The following is a 24,679-nucleotide window of genomic DNA, read 5'->3' on the forward strand; positions in this document are numbered from 1 at the left end:
ATTATGTCAGAGACAGCAAAGGACTTGGAAGACCAGTTGAATGGAATGGACAGTGTCTTGAAAGGACGATATAAGATGAACATCAACATAAGCAAAACGAGGTTAATGGAATGTAGTCGAATTAAGTCGGGTGATGCTGAGGGAATTAGATTAGGAAATGAGACACTTAAAGTAGTAAAGGAGTTTTGTTATTTGGGGAGCAAAATAACTGATGATGTTCGAAGTAGAGAGGATATAAAATGTAGACTGGCAATGGCAAGGAAAGCGTTTCTGAAGAAGAGGTATTTGTTAACATCGAGTATAGATTTAAGTGTCAGGAAGTCGTTTCTGAAAGTATTTATATGGAGTGTAACCATGTATTTGGGGAGCATGGAATATAAATAGTTTGGACAAGAAGTGAATAGAAGCTTTCGAAATGGGGTGCTACAGAAGTATGCTGAACATTAGATGGGTAGGTCACATAACTAATGAGTAGGTATTGAATAGAATTGGGGAGAAGAGGAGTTTGTGGCAAAACTTGACAAGAAGAAGGGACCGGTTGGTAGGACATGTTCAGAGGCATCAAGGGATCACAAATTTAGCATTGGAGGGCAGCGTGGAGGGTAAAAATCGTAGAGGGAGACCAAGAGAAGAATACACTAAGCAGATTCAGAAGGATGTAGTTTGCAGTAACTACTGGGAGATGAAGAAGCTTGCACGGGATGAAGTAGCATGGAGAGCTGCATCATACCAGTCTCAGGACTGAAGACAACAGCAACCACAACAACATATGGGCTGAAGCCTTTTCTGATCCATATTACCGTCTCAAGAGATAGTGATAATAGTAATAACCTTTTAAACATACTTTGGTGTCCCTGACTGAAACACAGTCGAACCCTTTTGTTTTTACCGCTCATAAAATGGCGTCTCTCTCTTTCTCTCTCTCCTTTCGCTTCATGTGTCGCTGCCGCCCCCCCCCCCCCCCCAACCCCCTCACAAAGACACACAAACAGACTGCAGTCGTCTGGAACCGCACGACCACTACGGTCACAGTTTCGAATCCTGCATGGTTGTGTGTGATGTCCTTAGGTTAGTTAGGTTTAAGTATTTCTAGGTTCTAGGGGACTAATGACCTAAGCTGTGAAGTCTCATAGTGCTCAGAGCCATTTGAACCATTTGAACACTGCAGTAAAAAGATTAAATTCCTTTGTCCCCGCAGTGACGATATGCTACAATCCGACCTTTATCAAAATCGGAAACGTGATGGTAGGCATTTCTCCTCCTTACACGAGGCATCACAACAACATTTCACCAGGCAACGCCCGTCAACTGCTGTTTGTGTATGAGAAATCGGTTGGAAACATTCTTCATGTCAGCACGTTGTAGGAGTCGTAACCGGCGCCAACCTTGTGTGAATGCTCTGAAAGGCTAATCATTTGCATATCACAGTGTGTTCTTCCTGTCGGTTAAATTTCGCGTCTGTAGCAAGTATTCGTCGTGGTGTAGCAATTTTAAAGGCCAGTAGTGTAAATGAGAAGCTGTGGTGCCACCGGAGCTGAGTGGCGCACCGCAGAGATCACCTTCCAGCGAGGCCGACTATACTGACCATATCATGAAGACGTGCAGCGGGAAGAAGCAGACGGCGAAGACGGCGACGAAGGCGAGCACGACCTTGGCAACCTTGCGCCGGGCCCGCACCTGGCGCGCCTGGCTGCAGTGCTGCGGCATGTCGCGCGTCGAGCGCAGCAGGTGGCGAGCCATCAGCGCGTAGAAGACGGCGATCACCGCCAGCGGCAGCACGTAGTACACCACCATCTTGGCCAGCACCACGACGCGCGCGTACGCCAGGTCAGGGAACGGGTAGCAGATCTCGATGCTCACCTTCGGGTTCACGACCTGCACATAAACACAAGCGCCGTACGTTATTACTGGTATATTTTGTGTGGCAAGATTTCGGCGTTCTTCCGCCATAGCCAAACTTCACGAGCGACTAAAACCGTTAGTTCAATCTCCACCAGTGGAAATTGAGCAGTATGCAATGTATAGTGGACAATGTACGAAGTACTGTGAAACGGTTCCACATTAATGACCCTTCATTCACTCATCAAACACATTATACAGGGCGGTCCACTACAATGAACGAAACTTGTCTAGCTTGAGGGGGGGGGGGGGGGGGGGAACAGATGCCGCTATGGTTGGCCCGCTAGACATCGCTGCCATGGGTCAAACGGATATCAACTGCGTTTTTTTAAATAGGAACCCCCATTTTTAATTACATATTCGTGTAGTACGAAAAGAAATATGAGTGATTTAGTTGGACCACTTTCTTCGCTTTGAGATAGATGGCGCTGTAATAGTCACAAACATACGGCTCACAATTTTAGACGAACAGTTGGCAACAGGTAGGTTTTTTAAATTAAAATACAGAACTTAGGTACGTTTGAACATTTTATTTCGATTTTTCCAATGTGATACATGTACCTTTGTGAACTTATCATTTTGGAGAACGCATGCTGTTACAGCGTTATTACCTGTAAATACCACGTTAGTGCAATAAATGCTCAAAATGATGTACGTCAAACTCAATGGATTTGGCAATACGTGTAACGACATTCCTCTCAACAGCAAGTAGTTCGCATTCCGTAATGTTCGAATATACATTAACGCATGTTGTCAAGTGTTGTTGGAGGATCATGATAGCAAATATCCTTAAACTTTCCCCACAGCAAGAAATCCGGGGACGTCAGATCCGGTGAACGTGCGGGCAATGGTACGGTGCTTCGACGACCAATCCACCTGTCATGAAATATGCTATTCAATACAGCTTCAACCGCTCGCGGTCTATGTGCCGGACATCGATCATGTTGGAAGTACATCGCCAGTCTGACATGTAGTAAAACACTTTGTAGTAACATCGGTATAACATAACGTAGGAAATCAGCATACATTGCACCATTTAGATTGCCATCGATAAAATGGGGGCCAATTCTCCTTCCTCCCATAATGCCGCACCATACATCAACCCGCCAAGGTCGCTGATGTTCCACTTGTCGCAGCCATCGTGGATTTTCCGTTGCCCAATAGTGCATATTACGCCGGTTTACGTTACCGCTGTTGGCGAATGAAGCTTCCTCGCTAAACAGAACGCCTTCAAAAAATCTGTCATCGTCCCGTAACTTCTCTTGTGCCCAGTGGCAGAACTGTACATGACGTTCAAAGTCGTCGCCATGCAATTCCTGGTCCATAGAAACATGGTACGGGTGCAATCGATGTTGATGTAGCATTCTCATCACCGACGTTTTTGAGATTCCCTATTCTCGCGCAATTTGTCTGCTACTGATGTGCGGATTTGCCGCGACAGCAGCTAAAACACCTACTTGGGCATCATCATTTGTTGCAGGTCGTGGTTGACGTTTCACATGTGGCTGAACACTTTCTGTTTCCTTAAATAACGTAACTATCCGGCGAACGGTCCGGACACTTGGATGATGCCGCCCAGGATACCGAGCAGCATACGAAGCATACGCCCGTTGGGCATTTTGTTCACAATAGCCAAACATCAACACGATATCAACCTTTTCCGCAATTGGTAAACGGTCCATTCTAACATGAGTAATGTATCACGAAGCAAATACCGTCGGCACTGGCGGAATGTTATTTTTTTTTTTTTCTTTATTGATTTTCAATTCCCCCGAAGGGGGCGGGCTGGCAGCGGAATGTTACGTGATACCACGTACTTATATGTTTGTGACTAATACAGCGCGATCTGTCACAAAGCGAAAAAAGTGGTCCAACTAAAACATTCATATTTCTTTACGTACTATACGAATATGTAATAAAAAATGGGGGTTCCTATTTTTAAAAAAACGCAGTTGATATCCGTTTGACTTATGGCAGCGCCATCTAGCGGGCCAGTGATAGCGCCATCTGATTTCCCCTTCAAGCTACACGAGTTTCGTTCTTTGTAGTTTTTTCGTTTGATGCTTATTTCGTGAGATATTTGGCCCGGTCACTATCAATGGAGCACCCTGTAGAATGTGTAAAGGATAACAATCGTAGTGTCTTACTTCTATTGGCTGAATATTTTTAACAACAGTTCCTCAAAATAAGTGTCCCATCTTGATACGCTGTCATCAAAAGGATGATCAGAGAATTGTAAAATGTCATCTCTACTACTACTGGTGTTGCCCGTAGTGCCGATTTTAGCAGAGATTGTTCAATGCTAACTCAAGTGTGATCAAAGGAAAGACATGTATTGGCCATCAGAAATGACTAACATATTGGAGAGCCTGTTGCGTAATGTGAGAATCGCATAACCTGGCATATCCTACTGGAAGTGGTTACCTCTCTAATAACACAGGGCTGCCAAAACAGACTAGGCGTCGTTCTTAAAATATATTGATGTATTCAGTGTTGCATTAACAAACGCCAAAAGCACATAGGCACTGTGGGATGTGGCTTATGATACCATGATAGTCGTGTATGCAGCTGTACTCTACAGGTTGATCATAAACAGCCTGAAAATTTTGTAAGGAGTGTGAGAAATAATTGTTAAGCCTTGCGTGCGCAAATTAAAGCAACGTGCCAGAGACAGTCTCCCCAAACGGGTTCTTCGTTTGATTCCCTCAAACTGAACGAACGTAGCTTTTACTCATCTAGCTTAACTTCATCACTTCGAAAAACTGCACACTTAAACAGTTAATGAGTGTGGTGTCACCACCAGACACCACACTTGCTAGGTGGTAGCTTTAAATCGGCCGCGGTCCATTAGTACATGTAGGACCCGCGTGTCGCCACTGTCAGTGATAGCAGACCGAGCGCCACCACACGGCAGGTCTCGAGAGACTTACTAGCACTCGCCCCAGTTGTACGGACGACTTAGCTAGCGATGCAACACTGACGAAGCCTCGTTTATTTGCAGAGAAGACAGTTAGAATAGCCTTCAGCTAAGTCAGTGGCTACGACCTAGCAAGGCGCCATAGCAATTGATAGTTATCGTATGAATCATGTCTCATCAAGAACGATGTATACAAATGATGGATTAAAGTTAAGTATTCCAGCAGCTACGTACTTTTCTTTATAGCATTCATTCCGTATCCTGTTTCAGACCTCACGCCAGCCTGCGTGAGTTTGACGCGTGCATTTCGGCCTTCTCTAGCAATATAACAATGAGCATACGAATAACTGGTAACTCACGGATCCACAGGAGTCTGTGCATTACTGTATTGTAGCTATCTGATGTCGGTGCGTTACTGCATGTTAGCACGTGCAAGCTCTCCAACTGCACGCACAATGACCTGATTGGCTAAAGTGAATGCTAATTAAATTGGAAGCGGTGCAACGTATCGAACTTTTTTCTGAACAGTTATTTCTCAACACAACGTATCGTGCAACACCCTTACAAGCATTGCAGACTGCTTCTGATCATCCTGTATGTTCTTGCTCCACGTCCCAATTCCCATAAAAAAGAGCGCCTAATCTGATGAAGCGTGCATATCGCATCCACAATGTCATTTTATGCTCAACATTATGTAGAAGTACGACGTTCGAAACCAAGAGATGGAAGGAAATTGCAGCGGCAGGCCATCTATGTCCAATGCAGAGGCTTCATCAGAGAAAAGAGTACTCGAACCAAGTACATCAAGTCTCCACAGTACATAATCTCTCAGTCGTTTTGCAGTAGTATTCTTTTTATATTCATGTTTTGCCTCCATCACTAAATTTCAAGCGATACTTATTCTCATTTTTTGATTCAGTCTTCTCGTAGTTTCGTTATGGTGATGCAATTAGAAATGATACGAGAATGTTGATATGTCCGAATTTAAATAAAAGTACCCTAGTTAATGAACAACAGAATCCCTTCACAGTTTTATTTCTCTTCCTTGGGTCATAAGCGTGACGAGGCCCACCACTGTTCAGTCACTTATACCCCGCCTGATTCCAGAGTAGCACTATACGAAGTTCATCTCAGAGTGGCACTTACACCAAATAGTCTCACTTGATTGTTTAACATACATCAATAACTTTCTTTCCCTATAGTTTGCGCTCTCAAGTGCTGTCTCTAAATCCCTGATATTCTAACGCATGTCCAAGAATCCTGGTCCTTCTTTTATTTAGTGTTACACACGTATACCTTTGTTCAACGATCTGTGAATATCCTCCTCGTTCAACTTACTAGTCCGCTTAAGGTTTTGCATCCTTCTATACCACCATCTCTCAAAGACTTCCATTCACTTTTCTAGTTTTCCGACAGTAAGTGATTCACATCCAAACTGTGTCATGCTCGAGACAAACAATCTCACAAATGTATTCCTCAAAGTTAGCCTATATTTCATACTAGTATATTTCTTCTATGGTGGAATCTCCTGTTTCCCTTAGCTGACTCCTTTACATCCGTCTACATTCGTCCATCAAGCGTCTTTTGCTTTCAAGAGAGAAGAATTCCGTAAGCTAGACTATTATGAATTTGCCTACACTGTGACCGTATTTTACGGAGGCCTCATTTGAAATTGAACAGGATCTCCATAACAGAAAGTTGCAGTGCTGATATTGGCATCTGCTACAATATCCAATCACATTAACGTGACCACCTGTCAAAAGCCTGAACGACCAAGTTTCCAGGGCGGACCACTGCGAAACATGCAGTAAGAGAGTCAGAGAGGTTCTAAAGGTACCGGCAGGGATTTGGTGTCATGACGACTCCTGTGCAGTGGGCAGCTGCACTAGGTTTCTCGGCTGAGGATCCATGTGGTCACACAAAGTTTCCATTAGGTTTAAATCCGGGGTGTTTGGTGGCCATGGAAATACAGGAAACTCATCGTGGTGCTCTTAGAACCACGCAAGTGCACTGCGAACTGTGTGACACGGTTGCCCTGCTGGAAGATGCCATCGTGCCGAGGAAGAACAAACTACATGTAGTGGTGGACATGGTCCTTATGGATAGATGAATAGCTGCGTTTATCCATCGTGTCTTTAGAATGACATCACCCAGGGAATGCCACAAAAACATCCCCACACCATAACGCTCCCTCCTGCGTCATGGACCCTTGCAAGGTGTGTGCTTTCAGACGGTTCACGCATTACACTGCGAACGGTCACTTGTCTCGTCACTGAGTGAGCGTCCAGTTGCGGCATTGGCGTGCATATTCCAGGCTTCATCGCCGATGAACAGCAGTCAGCTGTGGCGTATGAACCAGGCGCCTGCTGCTGTGCCCCATAAGCAGCACCATCCACTGAACGGTCCTTGACGAGACACTGTTAGTAGCCTTTTGGTTGATTTGGGAGGTCAGTTGCTCAAATGTTGCACGTCTATTCGCCAGTACACGTCGTCGCCGTCGTTCACCCCTGTCATGTATGGACCGTGATGCACCACCCTTGCCTTGGGGCCGGTTTTGGATAGTGCCATTCTTCCGTTCTCTGTATGCTCTAACCATGGCGGCTTGCCAACAGCTTGTCAGCTTAGCCGTTTCGGTAATGCTTCCACCATTGGCCCAAAAGTCAATGATCACGCCCTTTTGGATTACTGATATGTCTCACCATTTCCACATTCCGACAAGGAATGTATTTCTTTTTGTGAGTCGTGCGTGGCTCGTGTTCCCACCATCATGTATTTAACATCCTGTTTTTAACGTGCTTCCACCTCACTACGTTAATTTAAATTACTACTGTCACTGAGTTGCTGCTTTGCCTGACCGTGAGCGGCGTTAGCAGCGCGTATCGATATATCCCCTCTCGTAGTATCTTTGCTTGACTGCTATTACTTCCTGGTTGTCGTCTGTCGTGCAATGAGTTGGAACGTGCAAGGAGTGCGGTTCGGAACTGTCAGTCGGTTGGAACGCGTCAGGAGGGCAGTCCGGACCTGCCAGTCGGAGATTTGAAATGCAGCACTAGTGCAATCGGGTTGGAGCAGTGACGTCTGCCTCGACATGGCTCGCCCGACCATTGCCACCACGCATCACTTGAGCTGGGCCACGGTCTTGGTGGATCGTCGGTCGGTCGTCCAACCGGACGACGCGTTTTGGCTCGCCGATCGTTCATGAGTCGGCTGTGGGTGTGTGCATCTACTCTTGATTTGTCTTTATGTGTGCTTAGTTACTGTTGAGTATCGTTCAGGTCTTCGTGCAGTGGTGTCAGGTTGTGTGTGTGTAGTTGCCGTTGTTTCCACTGACGACGATTTTAGATGTTGCCGGCATTCTGAAAGGAGTCGGTCGGTTGCGGCGGACCAGGGCAGTTATTTCCGAGCGGTGCAGTCCGCTGCCGGTCCTTGGGCATTGTCGGAGCGTGTGTGGAGCTGTCCGATCGTTACGAGCTTCGTCGTTCACCGATCGAGGACGTCAAAGTTGAGTAGTGGTTTCAACTACCAAAGCCACATCCATTCAGGTTGTGTTGGTTCGTTTCGGTGGTTCGTTGTGGGAGAGGTTTTCCTATGAGCAACACCCAGTGTTTCTATTGCTGAAATTTAGCCACCATGCGGTGAAATTAACTGTATTTGTTGTCTACAAGTCAAGGGCACCAGCGGGATTTTCTGCCTTGTGGCCGTTAGAGTTCTGGTAACCTGCCCTGACCGCTAACGTAGTTTTTAGACAGTGTCTTTTCCTCACCTGTAGTTGCTGCCCAACATGGTGTGTAGTTTTGGCAGCTTAGTTCACATACGCATTTGTTTGGGGATAGTGATGCTTGTAATTTTTTGGTGCCTTCAGTTCCCGTGTACTCCGTCGTGGCAAGAAAGCGGTTGTTCGGTCGGTCCATGACTGTGCCTTTGTTGGGTTCGCATGAATTAAGTGTAGTTGGACTCACCATCTCTCTTGCCTAAGTGAACGAGGGCAGACCGATCCACTGGGGACTCCTGAGTGCCCTTTTCTTGATTACCTGTGTTTATGTTGTTGTGATTTAACTGTATTTTATATTTTTATTTTGGAAAGGTTATTTGTGGGCCTTCAGCCCTGGAAACGTGTTCTCAGAGATTCCTTCCCAAGTCCAAACATTATCCCTTCTGCTTTTGAAAGGTTATTGCAATTTCCTCTGAAAGATTTTAGAAATTATTGTGGGCCTTCTGCCGTTGGTGTTGCTAAAAGGAAATTTTTAAACTTAATGTATTGTTTTACCGATTGTTGCTTTATATATTTCCTTAATTTGCAGAATTTAAGGCCTTCAGCCATCTTATTGCGTTTGTTTATCTCTTTCTGTGCACCTTGTGAGTCATTAGCCCTGTCAGCATCTTAAAACACCGTGGCGTTAAGGCTTCAGTAATCATTATTGTATATTTGGAATTTTGAAGATTTTATCCTGCGGCCTTCAGCCACTCCCCATGCTGATCGCATTTATGTATACGATTTATCTTATTCATAAATTTAACTGTGTGCCATGTTTTTTAAATATTGAACTTATTTTAAAGCAACTGTTTGGAGGCCCTCAGCCACGAAGGAAATTTAATTCTTTCAAAAGTGTATTTGTGAACTAAATGATGATAAATTACAATTGTGAAATGAATCCGAGAGCAACTCCCTTCGCCCTTTCCGCAATCCTAACTACCTGTTAGCCCTGCGTGATTTAGCGGGCCTTTCATTTTGCATCCACCCGACTCGCTTCGTGTATCCTCCAATGCTAGTGCTACCACCTGCCGTCTGTGAGTGGTTACTGGACGTTGACGTCGAACATAAGTTGTGGTAACATTAATGCGACTGAACTGTGTATTTGCCAGCCAGCCAGTTGCCTCGAGGAGATATCGTAGAATTTTCAGAAGTTAATTCGGCAGTCGACCCGAGAACTATGGTGATTGACGATTCTTACATCAGTTCTGGCCCCTCTTGGTTGTTGGACAAATTATTCGGTAACGGCGACTGTTGACGCCGATACAGCGATATACCAAGCCATTCTGCCGAAGGTATGGTAACAGTAATGTTTTCAATCCCGTGCTGTAGTTCTTGCGTTGTTGAGGTGTGAGTACGTCTGATCTTTCAACTCTTTACCTGCTCGCGCAGAGCAGAGTATGCTACTGCACCATTTCACTGAAAATTGTGCGTCTGTGTGGATATCTGTCCATAATGCTGTTTTTGGAGTTGGAGTACATTGTTGCCAGTTTGGTTTTATTGTCGTGAGGAGATGCTCAGTATGGATTATTGCCTGGACCACCGCTCCCGCGCCGGCACCGCCGCGACTTACCATGTAGTTGATGTGCGTGTTGACGGCGGCGGGCGTGGCGCAGGCGACGGCGAGCAGCCAGATGACGGCGGTGACGAGCAGCGTGGAGCGCAGCCCCTCGGCCCCCGCGCCGCCCGTCCCCCTGCCGGCGGCGCCGCCCAGCCGGTGCAGCGGGTCCACGATGGCGAAGAAGCGGTCCGCGCTCAGCGCCGTCAGCGTGAACACCGACACGCCCACCGACACGTCCTTCGTAAACTCCTGCACCTTGCACACCACCGGCCCGTACGGCCACGACTCGAACTGCAACACAATCGCACTGCGCATTTAGCTGCGACCAGTGTAACGCACCGACATTCAAATCTCCATCCACGCAACTTTCACTACACGAATTGCCAAGTGAATCTAAGAAGGTTTGATAAATGGAAAGACAGATTAAAGATAACGTGTGAATGAGTGTATATACGTGAGGTATTAATTTTCTAATTTAAAAAAAAAAAAACTCCGACGGAACAGGCCTCGGAGGGCCCATCAGTAGTGACTGACCGCCGTCTCCTCCTCAGCCAATAGGCGTCGCTGGATGCATTTATGGAGGGGCAAGTGGTCAGCACACCACTCTCCGGACCGTTACCAATTTTCGTGACTTCAGCCGCTTCTCCGACTAGTATCTCCTCGTTGACCTCACAGGACCTGAGTGCACCCTGCTTGCCAACAGCGCTCGGCACACCCGGACGGTCACCTATCCAAGTGCCATCCAAGTCCGACAACACAACTTCGATATTGCAGTGGTGTTATTCTGATTACTTTGCAAAGTTTCTTTGGACATGCATGCATGTCGAAAGGAGCAAGCACTGCCGCGACCACAGCCGTTACAAAATACATCAAAGGAATTCGCAGTTGAGAATAATAACTACCATCAGCTGTAGAATGGAATGACGACAATGAATATTTCTGCCGGACTGGGTCTCCAATCCGGATTTCTCGCACATTGGGAGCAGTCACCTCACCATTTGGATATCGGTGCATGACTCATGGCCAGTCTCATGGCTGATGGCGGCAGCTGTGGCTGAGTGGTTGTAGGCCATTCAGTCCGAAACCACGCGACTGCTACGGTCGCAGGCTCGAATCCTGCCTCTGACATGGATGTGTGTGATGTCCTTAGGTTAGTTAGGTTTAAGTAGTTTCAAGTCCTAGGGCATGGATGACCTCAGATGTTAAGTCCCATAGTACCCAGAGCCATTTGAACACATGGTTGATGACGTAAGGAAGTTTGGGTCTGGCCGTGAGTTGTGCACGGATATTCAAATGGTATGGCGACCGCTACCAATAAGCGGGAAATCCGGATTCGAGACCCAGTCCGGCAGAAATTTTCATTGTCGTCACTCCATTCTGCAGCCGATGGTAGCTGTTATTCGCAACTGCGAACTCATTTAATGTGATACTTAGTTTCGGTGATCTGACAACAACCGATGTTACCATTCCTACAAAAAAAATTGTCACATAGTTATCTTTTGTTTGCAGCTACATATATGCAGTCTGTTTGTATCGGGAATTACTAGCGGATAACACACAAACTGCAAAGTCTAAGTAAAAATTTTCATATGTGGAAGGGGGAATGATAACGTGTGAAACAATAAATGCATGCGCATCTACGAAGGGCGGTCATACACTGTTAACGATTACCTCGAAGAAATAAACTTACATGTTTGTTTTTTGTTTACAGGTAATTGTTTGACGACCACCTGCGCCGCAGCACCACCAAATACCTCTATACGAGCATACACAAAATATCCCAGCCCATTGCTGACATGAGTATCGTCTGCCATTTCGTTTTCGACAGAAGCAATGGAAATGTCACAGCTGTGTCAGCTCAATCCAGAAGGCTATAGATGTCGGTAAAGGTGTTAACCGGACGTTCAGAGAGGTTATAAACCTCCTTTGAAGATGTCCTCCTCAGACAGTACTCGAAATAAATCAACTTGATCACGGCGTAATAGCCCGGGATATTTTTAATTACTGAAACAGCTGTGAAAGTTTATATTGTGTAAAGACTGTACTATGTGAAACACTATATATGAGATGATTTATGCAGTATTTACATACAAACAGAAAGATATGTGCAAGATACAGAACTAATAAAGACCATAAGAGATACGACTGCTTTGACTGATTGTATCCTGATTTTATTTCAAGCAGTACAGGCTATATTATTTGAGGACGATACTGTTACCTAAAGACCAAATTTTTGAAAGCAGACATAACGTGCCATGTCAATGGTAATGTTAGACAAGAAGTTAGTTGCAGCTGATAAAGTTCACCACTGATGCTCACAACGTTTCAAAAAGCACTGTCACAGTATGATTGTGGGTACAACGAACAGGTATCCTTACATGGGGCGTAGCTTTTTGTTGATAAATGGTAATGTTAAATTGAGGGAATAAGGTGCAACCAACAGCAGAGTACGGGGCACGTTGGAACAAATGCTGCCTGTTGCCTGGGCTCTGAAATTGTGAATTCCTAAGGGACCAAACTACTGGGGTCATAGGTCCGTAGACTTACACGCTAGTTAAACTAACTTATGCTAAGAACAATACACACTCCCATGACCGAGGGAGGACTCGAACCTCCGGCGGGAGAGGCCGCGCAACCCGTCACATGGAGCCTCAAACAGCGCGGCCAATCTGTGCGGCGTCTGTGCTCCGAGATCATACTTGGGTCATTCCAGTGACTTGAAGGGAGAGGTTGAAAAAATGGCTCTGAGCACTATGGGACTCAACTGCTGTGGTCATAAGTCCCCTAGAACTTAGAACCACTTAAACCTAACTAACCTAAGGACATCACTCACATCCATGCCCGAGGCAGGATTCGAACCTGCGACCGTAGCGGTCGTGCGGTTCCAGACTGTAGCGCCTTTAACCGCTCGGCCACTCCGGCCGGCGGGAGAGGTTGAGAAACCAGCTTTGCACGTGGAGTTTCAATGAAGCTCATGATTTTCAACGGTGTCCTCAGAACTGATTGTGTTCCTTTGGTTCTGAGTAGAGAGGAAGGAATGAAACAGTGACTTCTGTGACAGACTAGGCTGCGACTTCCTGGACCTGCGCCATAGGGCTGAGAACTGTAGGGTCTTCCTAAATGTGTCAGGTGAACACAAGATAGCAGAGACTGCTACTCAGGTAGCTGACTGTGTGTGGGGTGCACACAAGGGTTTCTAGAAGAGGCCACTATCCACCCAGTCCAGTTTACGTTCGCTGTAGGAAACCCTGAAGTATCAGTGTGTAATATCGAAAGAAATGTCTCCCACAGGTAAGAATATTAAAATCCTAATGGTACACTGCCGAAGCATGCACAACAATGTGCCAGAGTTTGCAGCGCACGTGAGAAAGCAGTGAACTCACATGATACTAGATACAGAAAGCTTGATGAAACCTGAAATTAATAGCAGTGAGATTTTTGGGGAAAATTTAAGTGTATATCGAAAAGATAGGTATATGGACAATGCAGGTGGCGTACTGGTCACATTAAACAAGAAACTCAGATCCACCGACATAAAAATTGAAGCAGCATGTGAGATTGTTTGGTCAAGATTCAGTAGCAGACGTGGGCATAAAATCATAATTGGATCCGTCTAACACCCACCAGAGTCATCTGTTGATGTAACCGAAACCTTCAGTGAATACCTCAGTTCACTTGTACGTAAGTTCCCCAATCATCCTATAATCATCGGTGATGGCTTTAGTCATCCAACAATCAGTTGGGTAAATTAGGAGTTTTGTTAGTGGAAGGTGGACAAGACATCTTATGGAAAGCTACTAAATGCCTTCTCTGAAAATTACCTAGAACAGATAGTTAGGAACCACACTGGTGGTGGACATACATCGGATCTAATGGCAATCAATATATCTGACCTCTTTGAGGATGTCCACATCGAAACTGGTGTCAGTGACCATGACGCGCTTGTGGCAGAAATGATCGACAAAGTGCAAAGGACACCTAAAACATGCAGAAGGTTATATATGTTCAGAAAACTGGATAAAAATTCAGCAGTGACATATCTGAATGAGGACCTGAAACTTTCAGCACAGGGCAGGAGTATGTAGAGGAACTATGGCTTAAGTTTAAAAGAATGTGTGACCATGCACTGAGTAGATATGTACCCAGCAGAACAGTTAATAAGGGGAATGAACCTCCATGGTGTACAGTCACTGAAATAAACTTCTACAGAAACAGAGATTACAGCATAATAGGTAAAATTAATGTCGTGTGACTAGGGTCTCCCGTCGGGTAGACCGTTCGCCGGGCGCAAGTCTTTCGAGTTGACGCCAATTCGGCAACTGGCGCGTCTTTGGGGATGAAATGATGATGATGAGGACAACACATCTAGTCCCTGAGTGGAGAAAATCTCCGACCCCGACGGGAATCGAACCCGGGTCCTTAGGATTATAAGTCTGTTGCGCTGACCACTTTTTTTTAAAAAAATCTCATTTTCTTCGCTTTTGTTCGTTGTATCTGGTTGGTGCGGACGTCGCAAGACAACCGTTCCAGTTCGTCGTTGATCCACCAACTCAGTTCTTTATTACAGAGGGCAGCTAACCCTCTGACCGAACACGCTAAGCAACCGTGCCGGCAGCCACTTGGCTTGATGCTTTTAGTGAGTACCGTGGCAGAATATTGTCAAATGATATTTCACAAAAATCAAAAAAGTTTTGTTCATATTTAAATGCTGTTGGTGGAACCAATGTTAGTGTCCAGCCCCTAGCGAATGAGGTAGGAACTGAAATTGAGGTTAGCGAAGCAAAATCTGAAATCTTTAACTCCATTTTCAAATGTTCCTTTACAAAGGAAAATCGCAGGAGAATTCTCGCAATTTAGTCTTCGCATTACTGAAAAGATGAATGGTATAAGTATTAGTGTCAGAGGTGTTGAAAAACAGTTGAAATCGTTAAAGCTGAACAAAGGTGTCTACAAGAAGTGTAGTACGAGTGGAAGTGATCCACAAAACTGCTCTCCAATATCCTTGACATCGATTTGTTGTAGAGTCTTAGAACATATTCTGAGCTCAAACATAATGAGGTATCTTGAACAGAGTGACGTCTTCAGTGCCAACCAGCATGGATTCGTGAAACACAGCTCGTGAAAACCAACACTCAGTTTTCTCACATCATCTGCTATGTATCAAGGCAGTCAGGAGGATGCAGTATTTCTTGGTTTCCAAATAGCATTTGACTCAGTGCCACATGCATGCTTATTGTCTAAAGTACGATTGTGTGGTGTATCATGTGAAATTTGCGGTAGGACTGAGGAGGCATCATTTTATCTTGTATGGATAACCTTCGTCAGATGTGTAAGTAACTTCAGGTGTGCCCCAGAGAAGTATGTTGGAACACTTGATGTTCATTGTATATTAACTGCCTTGCAGACAATGTTAATAACAACCTCAGACTTTTTTCAGATGATGAAGTTATCTATATTGGGGTACTGTCTGCAAGAGGCTGCATAGATATTTAGTCAGATGGCTATGAGCACTATGGGACTTAACTACTAAGGTCATCAGTCTCCTAGAACTTAGAACTACTTAAACCTAACTAACCTAAGGAAATCACACACATCCATGCCCGAGGCAGGATTCGAACCTGCGACCGTAGCGGTCGCGCGGTTCCAGACTGTTGCGCCTAGAACCGCTCGGCCACTCCGGTCGGCGTCAGTCAGATCTTGATAAGATTTCAAAGTCGTGCAAAGATTGGCAAATTGTTTACATTTTCGGAAATGTAAAGTTTTGCACTTCACAAAACGAAAAAAAACTAGAATCCTGTGACTATAATATAATTGAGTCACTGTTTGAATGGGCCGACTTATACAAGTAGATGCGAGTAACACTTTGTAGCGAAATGAAGTGGAATGATAACATAGGCCTAGTTGTAGACGCAGAAGTTGGCAGGCTTCAGTGTATTGGTGAAAATCTGGGGAAAAGCAATAATTCTGCAAAGAAGATCGCTTACACATCACTCGTGCGACCGATTATAGAATATTGTTCTACTCCTTGGGACCCGTACCAAATAGGACTAGCAGGGGATACTGAAATATACAGAGAAGGGCAGTAAGAATGGTCATAGGTTTGTTTGGTCCGTGGGAGTGCTGGAAGACTCTTGGGAATAGACGAAAACTATCCCAAGAAAGTCAGTTAACATAATTTCAACAGTCGGCTTTTAATGATTACTCTAAGAATAGACTACAACCCCTTATGTAGGATGGTGCGGGAAGAAACCCTACTAACTGGCACACGGGACATACTCTCTGCCACGCACTTCTCTGTAGTTTTGAGTGTATAGATGAAGATGTAGATGTAGAAGTGAAGGCAGCAGTTACCCACTTAGGCTATTTCTGTTTAGACTTCTTCGTTCCACATCTATTTTAAGTTTTTAAGCCATTAATGATTGTTTAGCTGTATATATGTCTATAACACACACTATATTTTCGCCACGGAACAAGCGCATAAATGTGTAAATGTAACGGAAAGACCGTTGCCTATAACACGAAGCCATACGTACAAAAGTGTCAGCAAATTCACATGTTGAGCTTTCGCTCGTTTTGGTTTACAAATTGTGTGGTGTCACCACCAGACACCACACTTGCTAGGTGGTAGCCTTTAAATCGGCCGCAGTCCGTTAGTATACGTCGGACCCGCGTGTCGCCACTGTCAGTGATTGCAGACCGAGCGCCGCCACACGGCAGGTCTAGAGAGACGTCCTAGCACTCGCCCCAGTTGTACAACCGACTTTGCTAGCGATGGTTCACTGACAAATTACGCTCTCATTTGCCGAGACGATAGTTAGCATAGCCTTCAGCTACGTCATTTGCTACGACCTAGCAAGGCGCCATTATCATTTGCTATTTATCTTGTGATGCATGTACCGTCAGACCGATGTCCACCAGTTATGGATTAAAGTTAAGTATTCAAGAAGCTACGTATTATTTTTGCTACAATAAAGACCTTGTCATTTTCCAGACCTCACGCCAGCCTGCGTGAGCTTTAACGCGTGCCTTTCGGCTTCACCTCGTAGTTGCTTGGCTGTCTTGCCAAGTAACAACAAATTGTAGTGTTGATGATGGTTGACAGATAGTCGACGTACTTTAAGCGGCACGTGCGGGATGAGCAACTGTCTCTAGATTCTGAATGTCCACGTGCGAAAAAAATCGTGATGGTACTCTTGGGGAGTTGGGTATACACAAACATACATATACAACCATTTATGTGCCAGCGAAGGGCTACCATAATCAAGGACAGCTGTTTTCTTGCATGACTTCACTGAGACAGGTGATTATATGAGACGAGGATAAACTGCTGATGGAGCTGGGTTGTCAGTAAAAGACTTCTGCTGCCGACGGCTGCAAAAGGGGAGGTCTTGAGAGGCCATTAGGACACCGTGCCGTAGAAACAAGAGATCAGAGTCGCCGTCTCGCCAGATGCTGTTGCAGTCTCTGCAAGAATCGGCTGAGCTCTGAACAAGAAAGAAATCAAACCTGCACTGCGACCACCAGCAAGGAAACTCTCGGACAGAGTGAAAGAAAGCGTAGGCCATCGGACGTTTGCAGTACATCGAATTCATTGAGAGTGTGGCACTCGCCTATACAGGATGGTCAGAAATAGTCTGAAAACCTAGTAAGGTTATTGCAGCGTAGATTGTTCTGACAAATAATTGTTGTAAATGATATTCTCATAACGTAGATGATAGCGTTGGAGACTGCTCAGCCTTCCGCTCGGGTTAGATCCATACTACCATCCCATATCCAATTTTTGTATCGTTCCCTTCCTCGGTTTTAGGAAACCAACAAAGAACACGTTTGCCGACACTATTTCTGTCTGGTGTCTTGAACTTCGCGCACAATGACCTAATTGGCTATTTACAACGGCCGCGCAAGATTAGCTGAGCGGTCTCAGGCGCTGCAGTCATGGACCGTGCGGCTGGTTCCGGAGGAGGTTCGAGTCCTCCCTCGGGCATGGGTGTGTGGGTTTGTCCTTAGGATAATTTAGGTTAAGCAGTGTGTAAGCTTAGGGACTGATGAGCTTAGCAGTTAAGTCCCATAAGATTTCACACGCATTTGAACTTTTTTTTTATCTACAACGCTAATTAACTCAGAAACGGCGCATTGTATCGAATTTCTTTCAGTCAGTTATCTCTCAGCACAATCTACTCTGCAACATCCTTACAAACTTTTCATATGCTTCTGATCATCCTGTACATGCAACATAAGACTAAGCGACGAAGGAAAATTAGCCTTGGCTGATTACCGCTTCACAGAGGTGCATACCGTCAACTCCGAAAACACTTGTGTCATCTGGCTGGCCTGTGGCTTTTAGAACGATGTTACTGAGGAAGCACTTGAGGTACGACCTGTCATTCCCGAACAGCCAAGCACGTCACAGCGCCGCTTCGGGGATACGCGGAGGTGACCCTTCCCCGGATGGAATCTCCATCGCAGATTAATAACTATGGCTGTTGAGCTGGCTAACCTGCATAGCTGGTGCCCCACATTCAACTATGCGCACACTTTGGTGGCTTTAGAAAGTTTTCTCACACTTGAATACGAACTACTCTAGACCCAGACAGATGGAGCGCACAGATTCCGTCCCGAGTGAGTGGTGCCCCCAGAATGTGGAGGAGGCAACCAATTACCACGAACATTGACTCAAGCCATATAGCAATGCCGACAACTATAAATCCGGGATATGTCAAAAGAAGAAGGAAAAGAAGAAGAAGAAGAATAGAGATGCAATTACTTCGAATCTCCTTTATCGGGATAAGTGATTTGCTCTTATTGTTGCTTGCCAACCTTTATTCGTAGCAATGACACAGGAGTGACAACACTCTGCATTTTGTAAGACGGCAGACGGCCAGCTGCTGATCACGTATACACAGGACCAGGAGGTGACGTTCTATGTACCTCCAGCACTTAGCCTGAAGGTGAACAGAGGGACCATGTCTTCTGTAACGTCAAGGACACACTGAGGAACGACGCATCGAGAAAACCGTGAAGATTTTATTGTAAAACTGTGTAAAGATATAAAGCAGAAAAATGAATAAAAGTGAGCACGGACTAGTAATTTTAGAGATATGTGATCCGTGAGCCATGGACCTTGCCGTTTGTGGCGTTACTCGCGTGCCTCAGCGATAAGATATTCGTACCATAGGTGCACCCTCAGCGGTGTGGTGTGTGTTGAAAGGCCAGACAAAAGTGTGGTAACTGGAGAGGGGCAGCAGTCTTCTCATTAGTTGCAAGGACAACAGTTTGGATGATTGACTGATCTGGTCTTGTAACAACAACAACGCGCCTGGAATAAAAGAAATTCCGTCAAAACTACCGACAGCCCTCGGAGAGCCACCCACGATAAATGTATGTCATCTGATGTGCGAGATGAATGAGACAGGTAAAATACACTCACACTGAAGAAGAATGTAATAATTCCAGTAACTAAGAAAGCAGCTACTAACATGTGTGAATATCACCGAACTATCAGTTTAATAGTTCTCGGTTGGAAGATATTAAGACGAATTATTCACAGAATAATGGGAAAACTTGTAGACGCCAATCTCGGGAAAGAAAAGTTTGGATTTCGGAGGAGTGTAGGAACACGCGAAGCTATACTGATTCCTTGGTTTATCTTAGAAGACTGGCTAATGAAAGGCAAACCTATGTTTATAGCTTTTGTAGGTTTAGAGAAAGTTTTTGACAAAGTCGACTGAAATACATTGTTTGGAACTCTGAAGGTATCAGGGGTCAAATTCAGGGAGAGCAGGCTGTCAATAACTTGTACGAAAGCCTGACAGCTGTTTTAGAGTCGAGGGACATGAAAGTAAAGCACTGGTCGAGAAGGGAATGAGAAAGGGTTGTACCCTAGCGACCGTGTTATTCAGCCTGTACAATGAGAAAGCAGTGAAGGTAGCCAAAGAAAAATTGGCAGTAGGAATTAAAGTTCATGATCAAGGAATGAAACCTTTGAGGTTTGTCTAATGCATTAACAAATTCAAAAGAAGGAAATGAAATGTAGTCGAATTAAATACCGTCACGCCGAAGGAATTATACTAGGAAGCAACACAGTAAAAACAGTAGATGAGTTTTGCTCTTTGGATGGCAAAATGACTGATGATGACCGAAGTAGAGAGGATATAACCTGTACACTGGAAATGACAAGAAAAGCGTTTCAGACGAAGTGGAATCTGTTAAAATCGAATATACACAAGTGTGGATAATAAAACAGTTCAGACAGTAAGAGAATGGAATCTTTCGGAATGTGGTGCTACAGAAGAATACTGAAGATTAAATGTGTAGATCACGTAAGTTATAAGCAGGTAATGAATAGAGTCGCCGAGATAAGAAATTTGTGGCACAACGTGACTAAAAGAAGGGATCAGTTGATACGACACTTTCTGAGACAAAAAGGGCTCACCAATTTATCATTGGAATGATGTGAGGGTGGGGCGCAAAAATCGCAGAGGGTGACCAAGAGATGAATACAGTAAGCTATTTCACAAGGATGTGGGTTGCAGCAGTTATCCGGAGATAAGGAGTCCTGCACAGGATAGAGTAGCACGAAGAGCTTCATTAAACCATCTTCGTACTGAAAACGAAGAGAGCAACAACATACACATATAAACTGACGGAAAAAATCACAACACCAAAAAATAATTGATACAATGTAATGACATTTGGAATATGTTTTTATAGGTAACATTATTAACATTGCAAGATCACAGGATAATGCAAGCGCGAGATAAGCCACTGAAAATGTGTAATGCTGGTACATTAATAACCAGTGTCGCAACCAAGATGTTGAATTTACGCATGTAAGCGTGCATGCCTTGTCTTTTACGGGTACCGAATGTCAGTTTGTTGGATGGGGTTCCATGCCTGTTGCAATACAGGGACGGTTAATGCTGTTCGTGGATGACGTAGCTGTTTTCGTCTGATGACGTCCCATATGTGCTCGACTGCAGACGGATGTGCTGATCGAGCAGGCCAAGGCAACACTTCAACAATCTGCTGAGCATGTTGGGTTAAATGAGCGGTATGTGGGCGACCGTTTTCCTGATGGGCACCACCTCTAGAATGGTGTTCACGACTAGGAGCTTAGCAAGTCCAGTCACCAAATTGACGGACAAATTTGCAGTCAGTGCGTGGGATAACCACGAGACTGCTCATGCTGTCACACGAATCCTCACCCCAGACCATAACTGCTGGTGTAGGTTTATTGTGTCCAGCACGCAGACAGGATGGTTGCAGACACTCAACTTCATCACTGGCATCAAGGCAGAGCCAGATTTTATCAGAAAACGTAACAGACTTCCACCCTGCCCTGCAGTGTGCTCTCGTTTGACACCCGTGAAGTCGCAAACGGCTGTGGTTTGGCGTCAGTGGAATAGACGCTAGAGGGCTTCTGTCTCGGAGCTGTCCTTAAAGTAACCGATTTGTAACATTTCGTTGTGTCACTGTCGGGCCAACTGCTGCTCAGAGTGTTGCTTCACCTGCAGTACGATGCGCCAAAGGCACATGCCGAACATGACGGTCTTCCCTATCGGCCGTGACACGTGACCCTCCTTGCGACAGTACATTCTCGTGACCAAAACTGCCAACAATATTGTACAGTGGCTACAATCCTTTCAAGACTTTCTGCAGTATGACAGATAGAACGTCCAGCCTCTCGTAGCTCTATCACACGGCCTCGTTCAAACTCAGTGAAGTGTTGATAATGGTCTTTTTGTCGCCTTAAAGGCGTTGATGACTAACATCAACTCAGCACGTCCAATCTCAAAGTAACGCTCACGACCGTTACGGCGTGCATTTAAAGCAAACCCGGTTCGCATCTTTATAGTGGCGCTACTGGCGTGAAACTGGAACCGATATCATCTTTCACACGTAAAGAGGAGGACGGAAGGATGATTGGGCTTAACTTCCCGTCGACATCGACGTCATTAGTGCAGAACACAGGCTAGGATTGAGTGAAAAATGCGCAGGGAAATGAGCCGTGCCTTTTCAGAGGAGCCCTCCAGACATTTTCCCTACTGACAATTAGAAATGCTACACCAAGAAGAAATGCAGACGATAAACGGGTATTCATTGGACAAATATATTATACTACAACTGACATGTGATTACATTTTCACCCAATTTGGGTGGATGTATTCTGAGAAATCAGTACCCAGAACAACGACCTCTGGCCGTAATAGCGGCCTTCATACGCCTAGGCATTGAGTCAAACAGAGCTTGAATGGCGTGTACAGGTACAGCTGCCCGTGCAGCTTCAACACGATTCCACACTTCACAAGAGTAGTGACTGGCGTATTGTGGCGAGCCAGTTGCTCGGCTACCATTCACCAGACGTTTTCAATTGGTGAGAGATCGGGAGAATGTGCTGGCCAGGGCAGCAGTCGAACATTTTCTGTATCCAGAAAGGCGGCGTGCATTATCCTGCTGAAATGTAGGGTTTCGCAGGGATCAAATGGAGGGTAGAGCCACGGGTCGTAACACATCTGAAATGTAACGTCCGCTGTTCGAAGTGCCGTCAACGAGAACAAGAGGTGATCGAGACGTGTAACCAATGGCACCCCATACCATCACTTCGGGTGATACGCCAGTATGGCGATAACGAATACACGCTTCCAATGTGCGTTCACCGCGATGTCGCCAAACACGGATGTGACCATCATGATGCTGTAAACAGGTGCACCCAGGTTCGTCGTTGAGTACACCATCGCAGGCGCTCCTGTCTGTGATGCTGCGTCAGTGGTAATCGCAGCCATGGTATCGGAGCTGACAGTCCATGCTGCTGAAAACGTCGTCGAATTATTCGTGGAGATGGATGTTGTCTTGCAAACGTCCCCATCTGTTGACTCAGGGATCGAGACGTGGCTGCACGATCCGTTACAGCGAGAAAGCGGATAAGATGGCAGTTATATCGACTGCTAGTGATACGAGGCCGTTGGGATCCAGCACGGCGTTCTGTATTACCCTCCTGAACCGACCGATTCCATATTCTGCTAACAGTCATTGGATCTCGACCAAAGCGAGCGGCAATGTCGCGAATCAATAAACCGCAATCGCGATAGCCTACAATCCGACCTTTATCAAAGTCAGAAACGTGATGGTACGCATTTCTCCTCCTTACACGAGGCATCACAACATTTCATAAGGCAACGCCGGTCAACTGCTGTTTTTATATGAGAAATCGGTTGGAAACTTTCCTCATGTCGCACGTTGTAGGTGTCGCCACCGGTGGCAACCTTGTGTGAATGCTCTGAAAAGCTAATCATTTGCATATCACAGCATCTTCTTCCTGCCGGTTAAATTTCGCGTCTGTAGTACGTCATGTTCGTGGTGTAGCAATTTTAATGGCCAGTAGTGTACTTGAAGCGATTTAGGGAAATCACGGAAAACCTAAATCTGAGTACGAAGAATACTGACTTGCTTATAGAGCTGGCTTCACAATTTTGTCTTCGCTGTAGTAGTGACTTTGTCGGGATGATTAGGATGAAATACTAGCAAGACCATGTACGGTGTTCAGCACGGGTGCAGTACTCACCGTGTAGACGGTCCCCGTGAACGGGACGCAGGTGATGATGACCAGGAGGTCGCCGAGCGCCAGCGACAGGATGTAGGTGTTGGGCGCGCTGCGCATGTTGCGGTGGCGCGCGAAGATGAGCACCAGGGTGCCGTTGCCCAGCACGCCGGCCACGAAGATGAGCGAGAAGATGATGGGCACCAGGTAGGTCTCGGGTCGCAGGTGGTACGGCAGGTACGTCTCGTTGGGCATGGCGGTCGTGCTGGCCGCAGACAGCGTCACGTTGGCCCACGCCGCCCACGACCAGTTCCCGCCGTCCTCCACCTCAGCCTGCGCCTCTTGCGTCATTGTGTGCAGCTCACTCCCCTCTCTACCAGCTCCACTTCATTCCTATTGTTGCATCATGTGTTTCTAAGTTCACTAGCAGTGTGCAAGGTTTCCGTCTAACTAGTCACCAGAGGTCAGTATAGAGCACCACTATAGACGTAAAACTGAGAAATTAATAAGTTCACGTGCCAAAAGAGATTTCTGGCGCTCGTCTATTAATGCCACACTTCTTCAAAATTCTAGGACACTTCTTCTGTAAATGTTCATGTGCAAAAAACAAATGTCAAAAAGACTAGATTAGTGTCTTGGTGTGAAGATGTAGTAGCTGATAAAGACACAAAATGCTGTTTTGAAATTTAAATACCAAATGGCTCATCAAATTTCGTTGATACTTCGTGAAAGAGGAAAAGTAATTTAGCTCACTTAAGGCAGTTCCGAACATTATCTGCTGAGCTTCTTCAACTGAAGCCCCCATGAATAGTGGAGAGAACACCGTTTTATTAACTCCACGGCGGACAACTCAGCCATAGCTGCTGACGGCGCTGGTCGACTCAGGTTCTGCAACAGAAAAGGAAATTTGTTTAGCACACACGCAGAGTAGAAACTAACTGGAAAATAAATGTAAGGAATGCTTCAAAAGAAGGCTGCACTACTGAAAAAAGAAGATGTAGCCAAATAAATGTT

General features: G+C 45.5%; 1 protein-coding gene across 1 annotated transcript in view; it reads right to left on the reverse strand.

Moving 5' to 3' along the window:
* LOC124594123 (neuropeptide CCHamide-1 receptor-like) overlaps nt 1-24,016 on the reverse strand; it is a 49,902-nt gene extending 25,886 nt beyond the window's left edge. Inside the window, exons 1-3 of the mRNA XM_047132479.1 lie at nt 23,690-24,016; nt 10,141-10,419; nt 1,586-1,875 (exon numbers count right to left, since the gene is read on the reverse strand). Of these exons, the coding sequence (XP_046988435.1) occupies nt 1,586-1,875; nt 10,141-10,419; nt 23,690-24,016 (896 nt within the window). The remainder of the gene's footprint in view (nt 1-1,585; nt 1,876-10,140; nt 10,420-23,689) is intronic.
* Between the last annotated feature and the right edge of the window lie 663 nt (nt 24,017-24,679).

Source organism: Schistocerca americana, chromosome 2 (assembly GCF_021461395.2).
Source record: "Schistocerca americana isolate TAMUIC-IGC-003095 chromosome 2, iqSchAmer2.1, whole genome shotgun sequence".
Taxonomy (NCBI): Eukaryota; Metazoa; Arthropoda; class Insecta; order Orthoptera; family Acrididae; genus Schistocerca; species Schistocerca americana.